The sequence below is a fragment of the Heterocephalus glaber genome, unplaced genomic scaffold (assembly GCF_053883595.1).
Source record: "Heterocephalus glaber isolate CG9 unplaced genomic scaffold, H.glaber_assembly_v1.0 deba00000470, whole genome shotgun sequence".
Classification (NCBI taxonomy): Eukaryota; Metazoa; Chordata; class Mammalia; order Rodentia; family Bathyergidae; genus Heterocephalus; species Heterocephalus glaber.
The window spans coordinates 28,128,664-28,145,030 of record NW_028258145.1 but is presented as its reverse complement, the minus strand read 5'-3'; the positions used below and the strand labels follow the sequence as shown (position 1 = coordinate 28,145,030).

General features: G+C 44.2%; 1 protein-coding gene across 8 annotated transcripts in view; it reads left to right on the top strand.

The window, feature by feature from the left end:
* Sema4f (ssemaphorin 4F) overlaps nucleotides 1-16,367 on the top strand; it is a 170,699-nt gene that overhangs the window by 75,417 nt on the left and 78,915 nt on the right. For 6 of the 8 annotated variants that reach the window (XM_087202132.1, XM_004844655.3, XM_004844654.3 and 3 more), the window contains 8 exons: nucleotides 52-203; nucleotides 817-995; nucleotides 1,203-1,350; nucleotides 1,483-1,705; nucleotides 1,842-1,951; nucleotides 2,063-2,223; nucleotides 6,170-6,228; nucleotides 6,484-8,806. In XM_087202132.1, coding sequence (XP_087058258.1) covers nucleotides 52-203; nucleotides 817-995; nucleotides 1,203-1,350; nucleotides 1,483-1,705; nucleotides 1,842-1,951; nucleotides 2,063-2,223; nucleotides 6,170-6,228; nucleotides 6,484-7,094 — 1,643 coding nt within the window. In that variant the 3' untranslated portion in view covers nucleotides 7,095-8,806. Of the gene's footprint in view, nucleotides 1-51; nucleotides 204-816; nucleotides 996-1,202; nucleotides 1,351-1,482; nucleotides 1,706-1,841; nucleotides 1,952-2,062; nucleotides 2,224-6,169; nucleotides 6,229-6,483; nucleotides 8,807-16,367 lie in introns of those variants that run through there. The other 2 variants (XR_015447678.1, XM_087202139.1) reach the window with 1 other exon arrangement.

Here is a 16,367-nt window from a genome sequence, read left to right as displayed (position 1 = left end):
GGGTGGCCCCAGGCTGTGTCTGTGGAGATCTGAGGCCACTGGTCTCCCCAGCCCCAGCCTTTGTCGAAGCCGTGGCCCTGAGTCCAGCCGAGTGGGGGGATGAAGATGGTGATGACGAAATCTACTTCTTCTTTACGGAGACTTCCCGAACATTTGACTCATATGAGCACATCAAGGTCCCACGGGTGGCCCGTGTGTGTGCGGTAAGACCCTTTTCTGGCTATTTGTCATCTCCTGCTGTCTGTACTCGTGTCTTTTCCTCTTTGGGCCTCTGTCTTTGCATTTCTCCTCTGTCTTCTTTGTTCTCTGCCTTCTTTCCTGGGAACTTGAGGAATGTCTGGCCTCTCAGACCCCTCCTGTCCCTAAGGGTGGACGAATGTAGAAGATAAAGGCTGGAACCAGTGGCAGACAGACCCAGGTTTAAGTCCTGCTACACCACTTGCTTTTACCTGGGTGGGTTTTATAGCACAGTTGAAATTTATCTGTAGACTGAAGATAATAGTGATGCTGACCTAGGTTGTTTTGAGGACTAAATGGGGTAACTTGTTTTGAGGATTATATGGGGTAACTTAATAAAACACATCATAATAAGTGCACAATTGACTTAGTTACTGCCATTCTTATTATGACCTTATCAACTCCTGAATCTCATATCCCTACAGTTTCTCTGTCTGTATGTCTGTTCTTATATTTCTATGCATGTCTCCCCATCTTTGTGTCTGCCCTGAAGTCAAGGAGGAAACTTGCATTGGTTTCCATGCTCCGTGCTCAATGTTAGCCTTCTAAAGAGAATTTTCCATGTGCTTGTCACCCTAGGGGGACCTTGGGGGCCGGAAGACCCTTCAGCAAAGGTGGACAACATTCCTGAAGGCTGACCTGCTGTGTCCAGGCCCTGAGCATGGCCGAGCCTCCACTGTCCTGCAGGACATGGCTGAGCTTCGACCTGATCTTGGAATAGGAACCCCCGTCTTCTATGGCATCTTCTCTTCCCAGTGGTGAGGGTTGCTGGTGTGGAGAGTTATAAGGTGGGAGACCATGAGATTGGCACCGTGTCATTGATGTCTCCCTCAGAGTGTGATAGACTCTCTCCCTTGGCTGTGTGGCTGCCTGTGTGATTCTTGGGGTCATCTCATTTGATAAGAGATAAATTGGTGTTCTCTAGCTCCCTATAGGTATATTCTTTGAACCTATAACTTTTCCAGGGAAGGGGCTGCCATCTCTGCTATCTGTGCCTTCAGACCCCAAGACATTCGGACAGTATTGAATGGTTCATTCAGAGAGCTAAAACATGACTGCAACAGGGGACTACCTGTCATGGACAATGATGTGCCCCAGCCCAGACCTGGAGAGGTGAGGGAGCCAGGCTGGGTCTTCAACCCAGGGCTAAATTAAAGAGTTGCCCTCAAGGCAAGAGCTGAGCTAAATATCACTGACACTTTGTTCCCTGAGAAACTTTGTCACCTAGACCTATGTTTGTTCTAGTGTATCACCAAGAACATGAAGCTCCAGCAGTTTGGGTCATCACTCTCCTTGCCTGATCGAGTGCTCACCTTCATCCGGGATCACCCACTCATGGACAGGCCAGTGTTTCCCGCTGATGGTCATCCCCTGCTGGTCACTACGGATACAGCCTATCTCAGAGTGGTGGCCCACAGGGTGACTAGCCTCTCAGGGAAAGAGTATGATGTGCTCTACCTGGGTACAGGTATATTTAGTAGTCAAACAAGTTGCCATATAGTGTATACTCTCATCACAGAGAGGACCCTCTAATATATACAGGCATCAGACTCCCATGCACAGGGGTGTTAGGCCATTATTCTTATCCCTTTCTTGTCTCCTAGAGGATGGACACTTGCACCGAGCAGTATGCATTGGAGCCCAGCTTAGTGTCCTTGAGGATCTGGCGTTGTTCCCAGAGCCACAGCCAGTTGAAAACATGAAATTATACCATGTGAGTTACAGATTTAGAGAAATCCGGTAGGGAGACACTGGAGTGTAGAGACAGGTGACCCTGAGGTCTGAGACATCCAGCATATTTCCCTTCCCTGTTCCCTTCCTATAGGGCTGGCTCCTGGTTGGCTCCCGTACTGAGGTGACACAAGTGAACACAATCAACTGTGGTCGTCTCCTGAGCTGCTCAGAGTGTATCCTGGCCCAGGACCCTGCCTGTGCTTGGAGCTTCCAGCTAGATTCATGTGTGGCCCATGCTGGGGAGCTCCAAGGGTGAGTACAGCTATATTGGTTTCTGGCCTGCTGTTCTAGGGATTTTCCTGTTTCTCATCCACTAATGCCACCCTGTCTCTGTTTATTTTTTTCTTCTGTTGATGTCTGCATCACTTGCATGTCCATCTGTCAACCTGTACTAACTCCATTTGTCTGTCCATCTGGTGCTGCCTCATCAGTGTCTTTGCCTTTCTACTAGACCTGTCCTGGTAGTAGGACTGAGTCCATGTCAGTTAGTGACAGTGAGACTGACACTCCATGTCAGTCTGTGAGACAGTTCTTGGGTAGGCTATTCTTAGTTTTCATCTTACAAGAGCTCTCAGAAGTGTTTTCACAGCCACCCATTCCCACCCATTCCTCTTTTCTTTCTTTAACTCTGTATTTTTCTGTCTCTCTATCTATTCTTTTCTCATCCAGCCACTGATTGTGGATATTCCTGGCCCCCTTCTCATTACACTGCCACACTCTATCTATTGCTTCCAGTATCATGTGAGTGCAGATGGTAATCACAAATCTATCTCTAGTTGAGCTGCAGAATTCTCTATCCAAATGCCTATTTGATATTCCCCTTGGATGCTTCACAAGCAACTGAAATTTAGCAAGTCTAAGTATGTACTATTGTTTATTATTTCTCTTCCAGTTCTCACTTCAATAAAGGGACCTCTGTCCCTCCTGATGCTCAAGCCAGACATGCTCACATCATAGTGTAATTTGTTGTAATTATACTTCTAGTATATCCCCAGTTTGTCTTCTTCCCATCAACCCTACTGCCACCACTGTAGTCCAAGCCATTATCACTTCTTCTTTTTTTTTTTTTTTTTTTTGGTAGGGGGGATTGAACTCAGGACCTTGTGCTTGCCAGGCAGGTGTGGCAACACTGTCATCATCACTTCTTAACTGGACTACTTTAATAACCTTCCAATTGATATCGTCGTGTACAGCATTTTTGGCTCCTGCCATATGTGTGGCACTTAGCAGCTTGCTTAAAAACATGTCACGTGGAAGAAAAACCCAGACATTGTATTCATCCTAAATATTTCAATATAGATCTGTACTAGATAAAGATAGTCTTGAAATTTTTTTTTTTTGGTACCAGGGATCGAACTCGGGTCCTTGCGCTTGCGCAGCAGGCAGTGAAACCACTGAGCTAAATCCCCGGCCCATTGAAAATTTTTATTGTAGGAAGTTTAAAACATATTCAGAAGTAGAGAGACTAAAATAATGAATTTCCATGTGTCTATCCTCAGCTTCAACAACCATCACCTCCTGGCCAGTCTTGCTTCATGAATGACCCTACTTCCTTCTATTTTGAAGCAAATCTTAGATATCATATCACTTCATCCATAAATCTTTCTTTGTTTATCACAAACACATAAGGGCTCTTTCAAAATATAATCATTATGTTATATAATGAGTATTATCATTACTGTACCAAAAACTTAATTTCTTAATGTCGTCAGAGAGTCAGTTGTTTCAGTTACTTTTCTCATTGCTGAGACAAAATACCTGACACCTACAAGTTAAAGGAGAAGAGGTTAGCTCACAGGTTGTAGAAGTTTCAGTCCATAATGAGCTGGCCCCAAGGGAGGGTGGCATGGCAGAGGAGAAACAGTCCATGGCAGGACAGGAAGGAGGCAAAGAACCTGCCTTCTTTCTGTCCCTTTATATTCTTTTCAGGCTACAAGACTATTGATTGGTGCCACCCACACTCAGGGTGGGGCGTCCCTCGTCCCACTCAGTCATACCCAGAACTATGCTAATCCAGATAGGGGATTAATCCAGATATCACACACCCTTAATCCATTTTCACAGACCCTAGATCCAGCCATCTCTGAAAAGCACCACCTATGAGCACATGAGGCTTTGGGGGACATCTAGATGCAAGCTATAACTACAAGTCAATATTCTAATTTCTCCATTTCATATACTTAAAAAATTAATCTAAGTCAGGATCCAAATAATATTAATCAGTTATAATTGGTTTGTATGTTTCTTAATTCTTCTAATCTTTAATTGAAATCTCCTTATGTAGTATGTTTTGATCAATTGTTTGGAAATTATTTCTTCAAATTAACCTTAAGATTTCCTATTTTGCCCTTGATATTTTTTTTTTTCAGTACTGGGGATCAAACTCAGGACCTTACACTTGTGAGGCAGGCGCGGTGCCACTGAGCTAAATCCCTGGCCCAAAGTTTCCTATTTTGAAGCCCAGTTAATTTACGTTTTACAAGGTTACAAATCCTTTAGAAGTAAATGTACTTGCCTTTCAGAATAAAACAGATTAATTTACATATGTCAAAACAAAGTGAAAATGTTTGGTAACTGATATCTAATCCAAGTAGTCATAAAGTTTAATATTGCCTTTCTGATATTCATACTGAATTATAAATGTAAAATTTTGTGCCACCTCTTGACATTTTGCTAACTGGAAATATAAGGTGTCAGGCTTGGTCAGCTTAGCATTTTTGGTTAAGGAATTTGACCTGGTTTTGTAGTTTCTTTGGGGGAGAACTTTAAACCTCTAAGACAAAAGCAAATGCTTTATTCTTACTTTATTGTTCTAATATTGATTGAAAAAAGAATTTCACTGGTCTTAGATATCCTTTGTACTTGAGCCTGAATGGTTCAGATATGAATTGGGGGTAGTTTATGTGTGTGTGTCTTAGGTTGGTACTTCTGTACATTCTGCCTTCCATACCTCAATTTATGGAAGAGAGAAAAACAGATTATGAGGTTCTTGTGGCTCCATCTGTACATATGATCTCTGCACTTTCTCTACTCTCAGCTAGACTGATCAGCCTTGGATTTACCCATTCATACTAGTCTTCACTTCACGGACTCACTTCAAGGACTTAAATTCATTTTAAAGGAGTTCATACTTAAACAGAGTCTATCTCTGGCTGAGGCTTTCAAGTGTTAAGACTTCTACCTGTCTTCCCCTGATAGTCCTAGTAGAGTTCTCATTGGTCTCCTGTCCTCAGGTAGTGGTGCCAGAGAACTAAGTAGAGAGTGTCCCATCTTGGAAAACCAGGATTGTGCTGTTTGAAACAGATCCATTAGAAGTCAGTATATATCAGCAGCTATATAGAGAGAGTTCCTCCTTGAGACAAGCTGTTTTTATAACTTACAGTCCTGGAATTTTTGCTTAGATTTTATAGAAAACAAATTTGCTCTTTCTATTAATGAAGAAACAACAAGAGCTATAGTTTGTATTTTTTTCATTCCAGACAAATCTTGTGGTTGTGGACAATCAGGTCTATTTCTTAGAAGAATTTTGTTTCTTTTAAGCACACCCACCAAACATCTTTACAATAGACAATGATCTGCTAGAAATAAATGTAGAATTTGACCTGGAAAATATGATGATGAAGTATATAAGGGATATTGGGGAAAAATCGGCAATTTTTTCTTTTTTAACTTTATTGGCATCTGAGACTTGGCAAAGGAATGGAGTGGGAGGGGTCAAGGACTTGTGGAGAGGGGTAGTACCACTGCACTCTGGGAAGGTCCTTAAAGGGCTTCAAGGTAGAGTGGGAAGAGAAAGCACTCCCTGCTAACTGGCAATTTAAGGCAAGACTCTGGGCTGAATGCCAGCTGAGGGTAGGAGTCACCTTCTGAGATCTACATAGTTGTGGCTCCAGACAGAGGAACTGCCTGGGACCTGAGCTAAAGTAGATTCCTTCCTCTAACAGGAGATGTGGCTGGGCAGGAACTGTACAGACTCAGCAAGCCCAGGTTGGCCAGTAGTCAGTGTCCATTCCCTTTACCAGGCCCTGAAGGCCCACTAGGCAGGGGGAGTTCTGGTGACTTCTTCCAGGAGCTTGTGCTAAGAAGGAGTGATTTATAAGATGGCAGTAGATGTAATGCATGAATAAATGTTCCATGGTGCTGAGAAGATGGAAAAGAATGCTGACATTGGATTTATCAATTATTCTTCTCTTTGTAGGTTGGTCCAAGACATAGAGTCAGCAGATGTCTCTTCTTTGTGTCCCAAAGAGCCTGGAGGTTTGTATGGTTTCATGAAACATGGGAAGAATGGATAAAAGGGGGGTTAGAAAGCTGTCCATTTTATACCTGCTTTAAAACTTGGATTCTGGAAAACATGGCAGCCAGTGACCCACGGCCTTACTCTTTTGGGAATCTCCTTTTTAGCTTGGTCCCCATGGTACTGTCTCATGTCTGATGTCACCCAGCATTTCTCTCCACTACACATTAGCCTGTAGTCTCACCACTTTTTATGCCTGTGCTATCTCTCTGCAGAACACCCAGTAGTGTTTGAAGTTCCTGTGGCCACATCTGCACATGTGGTCTTGCCATGTTCCCCCAGCTCAGCATGGGCATCCTGTGTGTGGCATCAGCCCAGCGGAATGACTGCACTCACCCCCCGGCGTGATGGGCTAGAGGTGGTGGTGAGCCCAGGGGCCATGGGTGCTTACGCCTGTGAATGTCAGGAGGGTGGGGCAGCCCGTGTGGTAGCAGCTTACAGCTTGGTGTGGGGCAGCCACCAGGGCCCCTCAAACCGAGCCCACACAGTGGGGGCTGGACTGATTGGCTTCTTCCTGGGGGTTCTTGTAGCATCTCTGACTCTCCTCTTGATTGGTCGGTGTCAGCAGAGACGGCAACAGAGGGAACTTCTGGCTAGAGATAAGGTGGGCTTAGACCTAGGGGCCCTACCGTCTGGGACCACAAGCTACAGCCAAGACCCTCCCTCCCCTTCTCCTGAAGATGAGCGGTTGCCTCTGGCCCTGGCCAAGAGGGGTAGTGGCTTTGGTGGCTTCCCTCCACCCTTCCTGCTTGATCCTTGCTCGAGCCCGGCCCATATTAGGCTCACCGGGGCTCCACTGGCCACATGTGATGAAACATCCATCTAGAGCCAGGCAAATGAGTGAATGCTGGAACAAAGTGACCACTGAGACCAGGTCGCTGGGCCTGGAAGACTATCATGGCCTCTCATTTTTTGTTGAGTCTGAATGATCACCTGGATGTCAGTGTCTGCCCTGTCTGGGCCTGGATGGGCTTGGGGCCAGGCCTTTGTCTGATTCCTGATTCCCATGAGAATTGGGGCTGCAGTGAATTAGGTTGCCTCCTCTCCTCAACTTGTGAGCTCCTATGACCCTTCAGCCATGAGCTACTATCTTGGGCCCTTTTTTTGGTTATGGGGCACAAGATAGAACCCTGACTGCTTTCTAGGTGGGCTCTGGTCAGGAGGAAGAGCGATGGAGGTAGTTGGGGGCCAATATGAACTGAGTCCTTGAGATGGTTCTGTTGATTCTCTATTTTACTGATTCTCTGTGGTGAGTGCATGATCCCTATGCTGCAATGTGGAACCTCTGCCTGAAGCCCCCTACCCCAGTTTTCCTTTTTCCATGAAAGAGTGTGTGTAAATACATTGGTGTTCATAGAAGACCTGGCTACATGTGTATGAGTGACCAGGCTGAAGCTTAGGTGTTGTGGGGAGGGGGGAGGTTGAAGTGGGGCCAATACCTGCACAACTCCACACCCTGCACCTAGTGAGTGGCTTTTTTTTCTAAAAGGCAACAAAACACTGCCCTCTCTCCATTGACCCACAACCTTTTTCTAAATCTGAGTAGAGAGAAGCTCCTGAAGTGATCTTCTGGGTGGGAAGGGCCCTATTACGTGTGACCCCATCCTTCTATTTATTTTTGCCACCACTGCCATGACATAGATGCTCTTTCCCTGCCTAGAGTGTAGGTTGAACCTCTTTTCCTTGGCAACCATTAAAAATGAACTTCACAACATTCTAAATATTAGAGGACAGCAAAAGGGGTACAGTAACAGGAAATATAAGCAGCTTAAAGATAAGTTGGATCAGTGACTTTACTCAGGTTGACTCCTCTGCCCTCAAGCAGGAGTCCCCCACCTCAGGTCCATGGGCTCCCTAAAATTGTATGCAAAATGTTGTCTGTACATTTGTACATGTGTGTCTGTATTTTTCTGGGGGGTGGCTGGTGGGGTATGGCTTTCATCAGATTCTCAAGGCCTTACAACATTCAAGGACCACTTCCCGGAGGTCACTGCACTTGGGCCAAGCCAAGAAGGTGCCACTCTATGGCAGCTCCTCCTAGCCTCGCCTTGCTGCCTGTGGCCAGTCCCTGGACTTGTAGCTGCTGAAGGTCCTCCCTCTGTTTCTATAGTCCATGGAAGCTGGGTTCTGCATATTTGAAGACACTGTCAACTCTCACTCAATGTCCGGAACTTCCTGCTTTGTAATTCCCACGTGCTCTAGGCTTCTCCTGCCCGGTCCTGGTCTTGGCCTGTGAATGTGCCTCTTTCATCCCTAGTGAGGGACTCCTTCAAGGTCCAGTGAATGGCCTAGTCCTTTCCAGTTGAAGTTTTCTGCTCTACTTTCCTTGACAGCAGCCTGTGAACTACTCAAGAGTCCCCTTGGGTTTGAAATTTCAGTGGGTTTGCCATGAAGAAGCATATAATCTTGGGGATGTATTCTAACCTAGGGACATTGGCTTACTCATCTGTAAAACGGGGATAGTAATACCTACCTCAGGGTTGCTGCAAGGATTAAATGAGAAAACATGTAAACAATAAAGCACTATATGTACAAGTAGATGTTGTTATTGTAAACATTGACTTATTGTGCCATAATTGTATAGCTTAACCATATGAAAACCATGACACATGCAATCATTTTAAGTCCCCTGAAGTGGAAGAAGAGGGCCGTTGTCACACAGGTATCTTATCCTGCGTCATTTCTTGCCAGATCTTAGCTGCCAGGGTCTGGGTTTTAGGCAGATCTGTGACTTTTATAAATCTCAGAGTGTCTGACTTTTGTGACCTGCTCATCTCCATATGTGACAGAGAAGGAATGCTTCACGTACTTTGGTTTGTCCTCACTGCAGAACTACTTATTTGAGGCGGTTCTGCTTGGCAGAGGAAAGTGGGAAGATTAGAGTCCCTGGGAGGTAGGAGCAGAGTTTTTTCAGGAGAGGAGAGTTCACAGTGGATTTGGAACATGTAGTCCTTGAACTGTAGCTCTGGTTAGTGAAATATGGGATGTGGAATGTAGAAAAAATGAAGGATGGACATGAAAAGGTATGAAAGGAAGGGATATGGATTTTGATTGTTGGGAAAATTCAAGCCCCAAGAGTAAACGAGTTTGGGAATGTGAAACTAACTCTGGAAGAAATAGTATGAATGATGACACCATCTTTGGTTGTGTGGGAAATTAGAGTGTCCATGGACCAAGGAACTGAAAGACAGTGTAGGGTTGGGATAGACTGAGGCCTCAACCCTTGCATTTCTGCAGGAGGATTGTTAGGATTCTGGCTGCCAGGGTCCTGCCTGAGGTTTGCACATTACTGCAGCTATTGGGTGGTCACTTGTGTTTGTATTACCTCCAGAGGGTTGCAGCTTTCTGTCCCTCACTCTCAAATTTCCTTCTGCTTTTGATTCTGGTTCCTGATCCATAAGATGATTCTTAGCCTGTTACACCTAAGCAGTGATCTGCTTCTATCAATGTAACCTTACTGATGCAGAGCTAGAAAGAGATGCTCATTACTGGCCCTAACCCCAACAGGAGGCAAATCTACTTCCTGTCCAAGAACTGCCCCTGCTCCTCCACCTTCCTCAGCAGCCCCCAAGTTAACTAGTGGCCTCAGTGATATCAGAAAAGGGCTCCTTTCAGTGCTTGCTGGGTCCTGACCCTTCTTGCTACTCTGCTGTATGGGGGGAGGGGGTCACAACCACAATTAACTATTCTTGGTTGGCTGGAGACCGATCTCTTAAAGGCAAAGAGCTAAAACTTGCCTTTTTAATTGGGCAAATGCAAGATTGGAATGTTTAAAGATTATTTTCATCACGTGGAGGGAAAACTAGCAATAAAAACAAAAAGAAATCTTTCTGCAGTTTTCTGATTCTCTCTTATGGGGCCCAGGGACATGCTTCTCTGTGACACACAGGTAGTGTGGCCAGTAGACATCAGGTTCCAGAATGGTCCATCTGGATTCATGTAAAACACTAGGTCCTGGTTGTGGTTGGGAAGGAAAAACAATAGAATGATCCAGCTTCTTTGGGATGTCAGGTAGGGCAAAGGTGGTTGGAAGAGCCAAGATGATGGCTCAGGTTTGGAGGAGGGCTGTTCCTGTGGAGAAATAAGTGCAAACCAGGGACTTTTCCTGTTTTTAAGGGCTCCCAGCCTATGGGACTGGGGTTTTCCCTGGACACACTGGACACAGGGTTTAGGCCTACAGATGAATTCCAGACTTGTCCCTTGTGGGTAAGGCACTGCTTATTTAAGTCCCAGCTGGCATTCTTCTCACAGACTCTGGGCCATGGCATTGTTGAACTGCAAGCTAAATGCTTTGAGCACCTGCAGCTGGAGTCATGGTTGGGACAGGAGGAGTCAGCAACTGTTATGGCTTGTTTAGATGTTCCCCCAAAGCCTCTTGTGAATGAGGTGGGGCTATTTCAGAGGTGGCAGAATCTACAGTGTGTGATTCATGATGCAATGTATGCCTGAGAGCACTAGGATTAAGGGTGTGAGTGCTACCTGCCCTAAGTAGTCTGAATAAGATAAATGGGAAAGGAAGATGCTGTTAAGATCCCTTGTTGCTTTGCTACTGTCTGCCATGAACTGTTGCCCCTCTGCCACCCTGCCTTGGAGCCAGCTGATTATGGACTGAAACCTCTACAAACTGTAAGCCAGATGAACCTTTTACTCTTTTAACTTTGGGTGTTGGGTATTTTGTCTCAGCAATGAGAAAAGTAACTACAGCAGCAACTGATGCTGAAACCCAGGACCAGCATCTCTCAGGTACAAGCAAGTCCTTTGAGTTGAGAAGGCTGGGAATAAAATCCTTCCAAGACTGAGGTTTAGCCCAGGTGTATTCATCATACCTTTGTATTTTTTGGTACTGGGGATATTTTTTGTATTTTTGATGCTTTTACATCTGGGGGCTTGGTGATCCTGGAGAGAATGTTACTCCCATGAATAGCCAATTCCCAGAGAGAGTAAAAGACTTGTCTGCAGATGACCTTTCTTATGCAAACCAGCCAATTCAGGCCCCATACCCAATAGTCTCCTTATTGAGGTCTTTCAGGGATCTTAGGCACTGGACTCCAATCCTCCTGTCTTAATCACTTCAGGGCCAAGTACCAGACAACTAAAGACAGCTCCTATACCCTAAAGTCCACTGAGATTATTCAAAGTAGTTAATCCTAAACTTAGTCAGTCTTACTCATTTCTTCCTGTGGAAAACCACATTAAGGGCTCTAGCCCCTCCCGACCCACCCTGGTGCTTCTGTGTGGCTCCCTGCGTGGAGTGCTCTTCCACCTGTTTCTAGCTATGAGTACACTCTTCTTCCTTGATGGTAGTCATTTCTGCGTCTGTGTGTCATATAACCAGCTAAATCCTGGGTGCATTTTAAAACACCAGGGACTCCCTGAGGCTTAATGGTTAAGGAGATTGGAGATATCTGGTCATGGAGGTTGAGGCAGAGACTTCATGGTAAAAACTCAGGCCTCATGCCTCCACAGGTACATTGCATGTCTGTCAGGTAAGGGCTTCTAGTCAACTCAAATGAATTTGTCAGAATTCTCTTCTGCATGCCCCCACACTCTCAAGATGTCTGTGTGTTTGATAAGACCTGTAAGAAGGGAGAAAGCACCATCCTTGAGGTGAGAATGATTTATTCTTGGAGTGAAACAGACTTGAACCTTGCTTCCGTGTAGCTTCTTTAGTGTTCTTTAGTGTTTTAGTGTTCACATGGGGACAGTTGTGGCCTGGTGGATTGTCGAAAAGTGTCCCCATGATTGATATGGAGAGAGGGGCCTGCCCATCCTTTCTCTGTGTGGCCTGGGATAATGAGCTTCCTAGCAGCAATCATAAGAACCAGAGGCTCTTTTGCCCTTTGCTGAGAGCCACATATGCTTCCTGGATTCTTGTGAAATTCTAGGGAGAGGGATGACCACCCCCAAGATGGCTGAGATCAAATATCTCACCTCTTAGATGACTGGTAGCTGGTCAACAAAGTTGATTTGATTGATAGAAATAAAATAATTCTTGTACTAATAAGTTTGCAGAGGAAAATTCCTGCTTACTCGACTGACATCAGCATTCTAAAATTAGCTGAGTCTGGAGCACACGCATTAAGGACCTGCCTGTAGATTGAGAAAGTAAAATAGCTGTAGGTTAGATGGAGTTGAGTGAGCAGTAGATGCTCAAAATGAAGAGAGGCTCCCTTCAACCCTTTGCAGGAGTCATCTTTCATAAAATAGCTTCTTTTCACAGATATCCACCAAATTAATCTTCTACCAAGCTTGAAACTCATCACTGCTGGGCCAGGGATTTTGCTCAGTAGCACTGTGCCTGCCTCAAAAGCGCAAGGTTCTGAGATTGATCCCCGGTTACAAAAACAAAACAAAATACAAAACCCCCCAAAACCCATCACTGCTCAGATTTTCTGGATTTAAGCAGTTTATTTGTGGATTTAAGCAGTTTATCCGTGGCCTCTTCCCCTCCCCTCTCCTCTTCTCTTTCCCAGGAATTGAATGCAGGACCTTGAGCATGCCAGGCAGGCGTGGTGCCACTGAGCTAAATCCTTAGCTCTTTCCTTATACTTTATAGGTCATCATAGATTGTGATAATCTCATAATTCCTTGACAAATGTCTTAGTCACTTTTTTGCACTGGACACATTTGACACCTACAATTTAAAGGAGAAGTTTATTGTGGCTCATGGTTTCAGTTCGTGGTTGCTTGGCTCCAAGGCAGAAATGGCATGGTGCAAGGGTCTGGAGGAGGAAGGCTGCTTATATCACAGTGGCCAAGAAGCAGAAAGGGAAGGGAGGAGCTGGGAAGGAGATACTTTCCTCTAGGTCTTCCCCCAGCAACCACCCCCCCAATTAGGCCCCACCTCCTAACAGCACACTCAGCTGCTGAGCGCATTAGTGCATGAATCCACTGATGAGTATAGAGCCCCCTACAATCCAATCACCTTCCAAAAGCCCTGCCTGAGTGCATCAGAGTTTTGGGGAACATTCTAGGTCTAAATCATAACAGCAAAACTCAGAGAAAAGGAACATGAACCTACGAGGTCCTAGTCCACAAACCAGATGTCCACATACTACCTATACAAAGGTTTATGATAAAGCCATCTTGAATTTTGCTAGATAAATTCTTATACTTTGAGGTACTTATTGGTATGTTAGTCAGGACAGGCTTAATTATGAGGCAATTACAAACAACTCCAAACTCCCTGGTGGCTTAAAAGAAAATGCTTATTTTTTACTCATGTTGTATGGGTATCACTCAGAAATTGAGGCTCCTAAGGTTGGGTGTGGTGATGTACTCCTATAATTTCAGCACTCAGGAGGCTGAGGCAGAAGGATCGTTATGAGTTCCAGGCTAGTTTGGCCTACATAGTGAGCCCAAGACCATCATAAACTAATAGCAAGACCCTGTCTCTAAAAACAAAATAAAACAACAACAAAAAAACCCCAAAAGAAAACAACAACAACAAAACACCTGAGGCTCTTGGAGGCTCAGTCTTGACATGGGCTTCCCTAACTATTGAGACAAAAAATGGAATGTGAGCAGCCACATGTGGGCACCTAGTTTCTAGCTAGAAGCAACACATCTTTTCTAAGCACATTTTAATGAACAAAGCAAGTCACATGAGTATGCCTGAGTTCAAGCCAACAAAGATGGGCTATCTTACCCTTGAGTTCAGACAACAGTCCTAAAGTCTGATAGCCACAGTTCCCTTCTGCTTAGACCAGGAGCCACTGATATCCTCTTTGTTTCTTTTTGGAAGAAAAATTATGTTAAATCTTTGAACTCATAAACCCAATTGCACAATTCTCTTCCATATCTATGATGGAAGTGAATTCTTTCTTTTTTTTTTTTTTTTTTGGTTTTTGGAGATAGGGTCTCACTTTGTAGTGCAGGCTGGCCTTGAACTCACTATGTAGCCCAGGCTGGCCTCAAACTCATAGCGATCCTTCTGCTTCAGCCTGCTGAGTGCCGAGATCACAGGTGGGTGCCACCATACCTGGCTTGAATTTTCTTCTAGAGAAATGGAAACTAGAGAGTTTTAAAAAATATTGGAATAAGGGCCAGGGATTTAGCTCAGTGGTTCCACTGCCTGCCTTGCAAGCTCAAGGTCCTGAGTTCGATCCCCAGTACAAAAAAAAAAAAAAAAAGGGATAAGAAAGAGCTGCCTATAATGGTGTATGTGTTTTTTTTTGGTACTGGAGATCGAACTCAGGACCTTGCGCTTGCGAGGCAGGAGCCAGAACCACTGAGCTAAATCCCCAGCCCAAGCTGCCTCTAATGGTGATAGACTTTAGTAAAAAGAAAATTTAGTGGCTCACTTAATAGAGAAGATAAGGAGTAGGTAGCTCTCAGAACCACAGGAAGTCATCTCTGTTTCTTTTGATTTCTTTCTCTCCAAGCTATAATGGTTCTATTCTAAGAGGTAGGGAAGATGGCTGCCTTCATATTCTTTCAGCTCTGTTCCCCAGAACCAAAGCCACTTCTTTAACTCCAAACCAAGAATTTCAAGGAAAGACTCTGATTGGCCCTGTTTAGATCACATGCCCACACTGAACCAATGAAATGGTATACATTGATTGGCTGGATCTGAGTCACATGCATGCACAAGGAGGGCAAAATTAAATTTTCAGAAGAAAGGCATGAAGTTGGCAGACCAAATAATAGGTATTGTATTTTACTGTAGCCCTCATAAATATAATTATCTTTCAAAAGTATAAATCAGATCATGTTCCTTCCAAATTAAAACCTTCCTGTGTTTTCGTATGATATTTAGAATAAAATCCAAATTCCTCATTCACATGTACAGTCTTATTTGCTAGGCCCCTAGCCTGTATACCCAAACTATTTTTTCTTCTCCCTCACCATGAAACCAGCTATCATTCAATTTTTTTGGACACACCAAGCTTGTTTCCACCTTAAGGCAGTTAAACTAATCTTCCTAGTTTTTGCAAACTTGGCTTGTTGGCTAGTATTTATGAAATCTTAAATCATCTCAAATATCACCTCCACAGAGGCCCATCCTGATCACTTAATATAAAATTCCTGTTACTCTAAGGAGTAACACTTTATCCTGCTTTTCAACATAAAGTTTATCATTAACTCATATTTTCTTGTTTATCTTTACTTTCCTTCTTACTGGATTATAAGCTCCATGAGAGCTCAGTGTTTTGTTCACCATATATCTGCAATATCTAGAACAGGGCCTAACACATAGTAGATGCTCAATAAATATTTAATGAATGAGTGAATATGGCCATTTCTGAACTGGCTTACTGTGAGCAATGGAAAGAACTAAGACCTTGTAGAAAACCCAACACCACCAGCTGGCTGGTATTTCTACAGGAGCCTGCGTAGCTCCCAGCCTCCTTGGTTTTGCAGTACCAAGCTACAGCCTCTGGGTCCCTCTCCCTCCCAGGCTGGTGCTCTGCGTGGGATAGTTTAGATCCCAAACAACTTCTCTCTGTTTTGTATTCTGAACTCTAGCCTGAACCTCTCTTTCCTTTGGGCCCTAATTTATATCTGGTTGCTTATTGGTAGGTTCTCCCTGTTCTTCCTTTCAGAATGAAGAAATTAAAACATTCCTGGGAAACCCAATGTCCCTTACTAAGCATAAATGCCTTAAATTGTGATAGTTGCCTTAAATAATTTAAAACATCCTAAAGTATAATAATTTGTTAGTTGTAGGCATTGGGCTAAACATTTTGCAAACCAATCTTAATCCCAGAAAATCTGGTATAGCCACATTTTCAGTCAGAGAAAAATGCTCTGAGAGAAGTAACTTGCTGAGAGTCATGAAGCTGATTGAAGATTGAGTTGGGACCAAATCCAAGGTCACTCAGATTATGAAGCTTGCACACAAATGTATCTTTAAAGCTTTTCATTTTAGGCCGGGCGTGGGGGTGCACGCCTGTGAACCCAGCACCCAGGAGGCTGAGGCAGGAGGATCACTTTGAGTTCAAGGCCAGTTTGGGGTACATAGTGAATTCAAGGCCAGTCTGGACTACATAGTGAGACCTTGTCTCAAAAAACCAAAAAAAAAATTTTTTTTTTCATTAGAATACTAAATTATGGGCTGGGAATTTAGCTCAGTGGCACCGCGCCTGCCTTGGAAGCG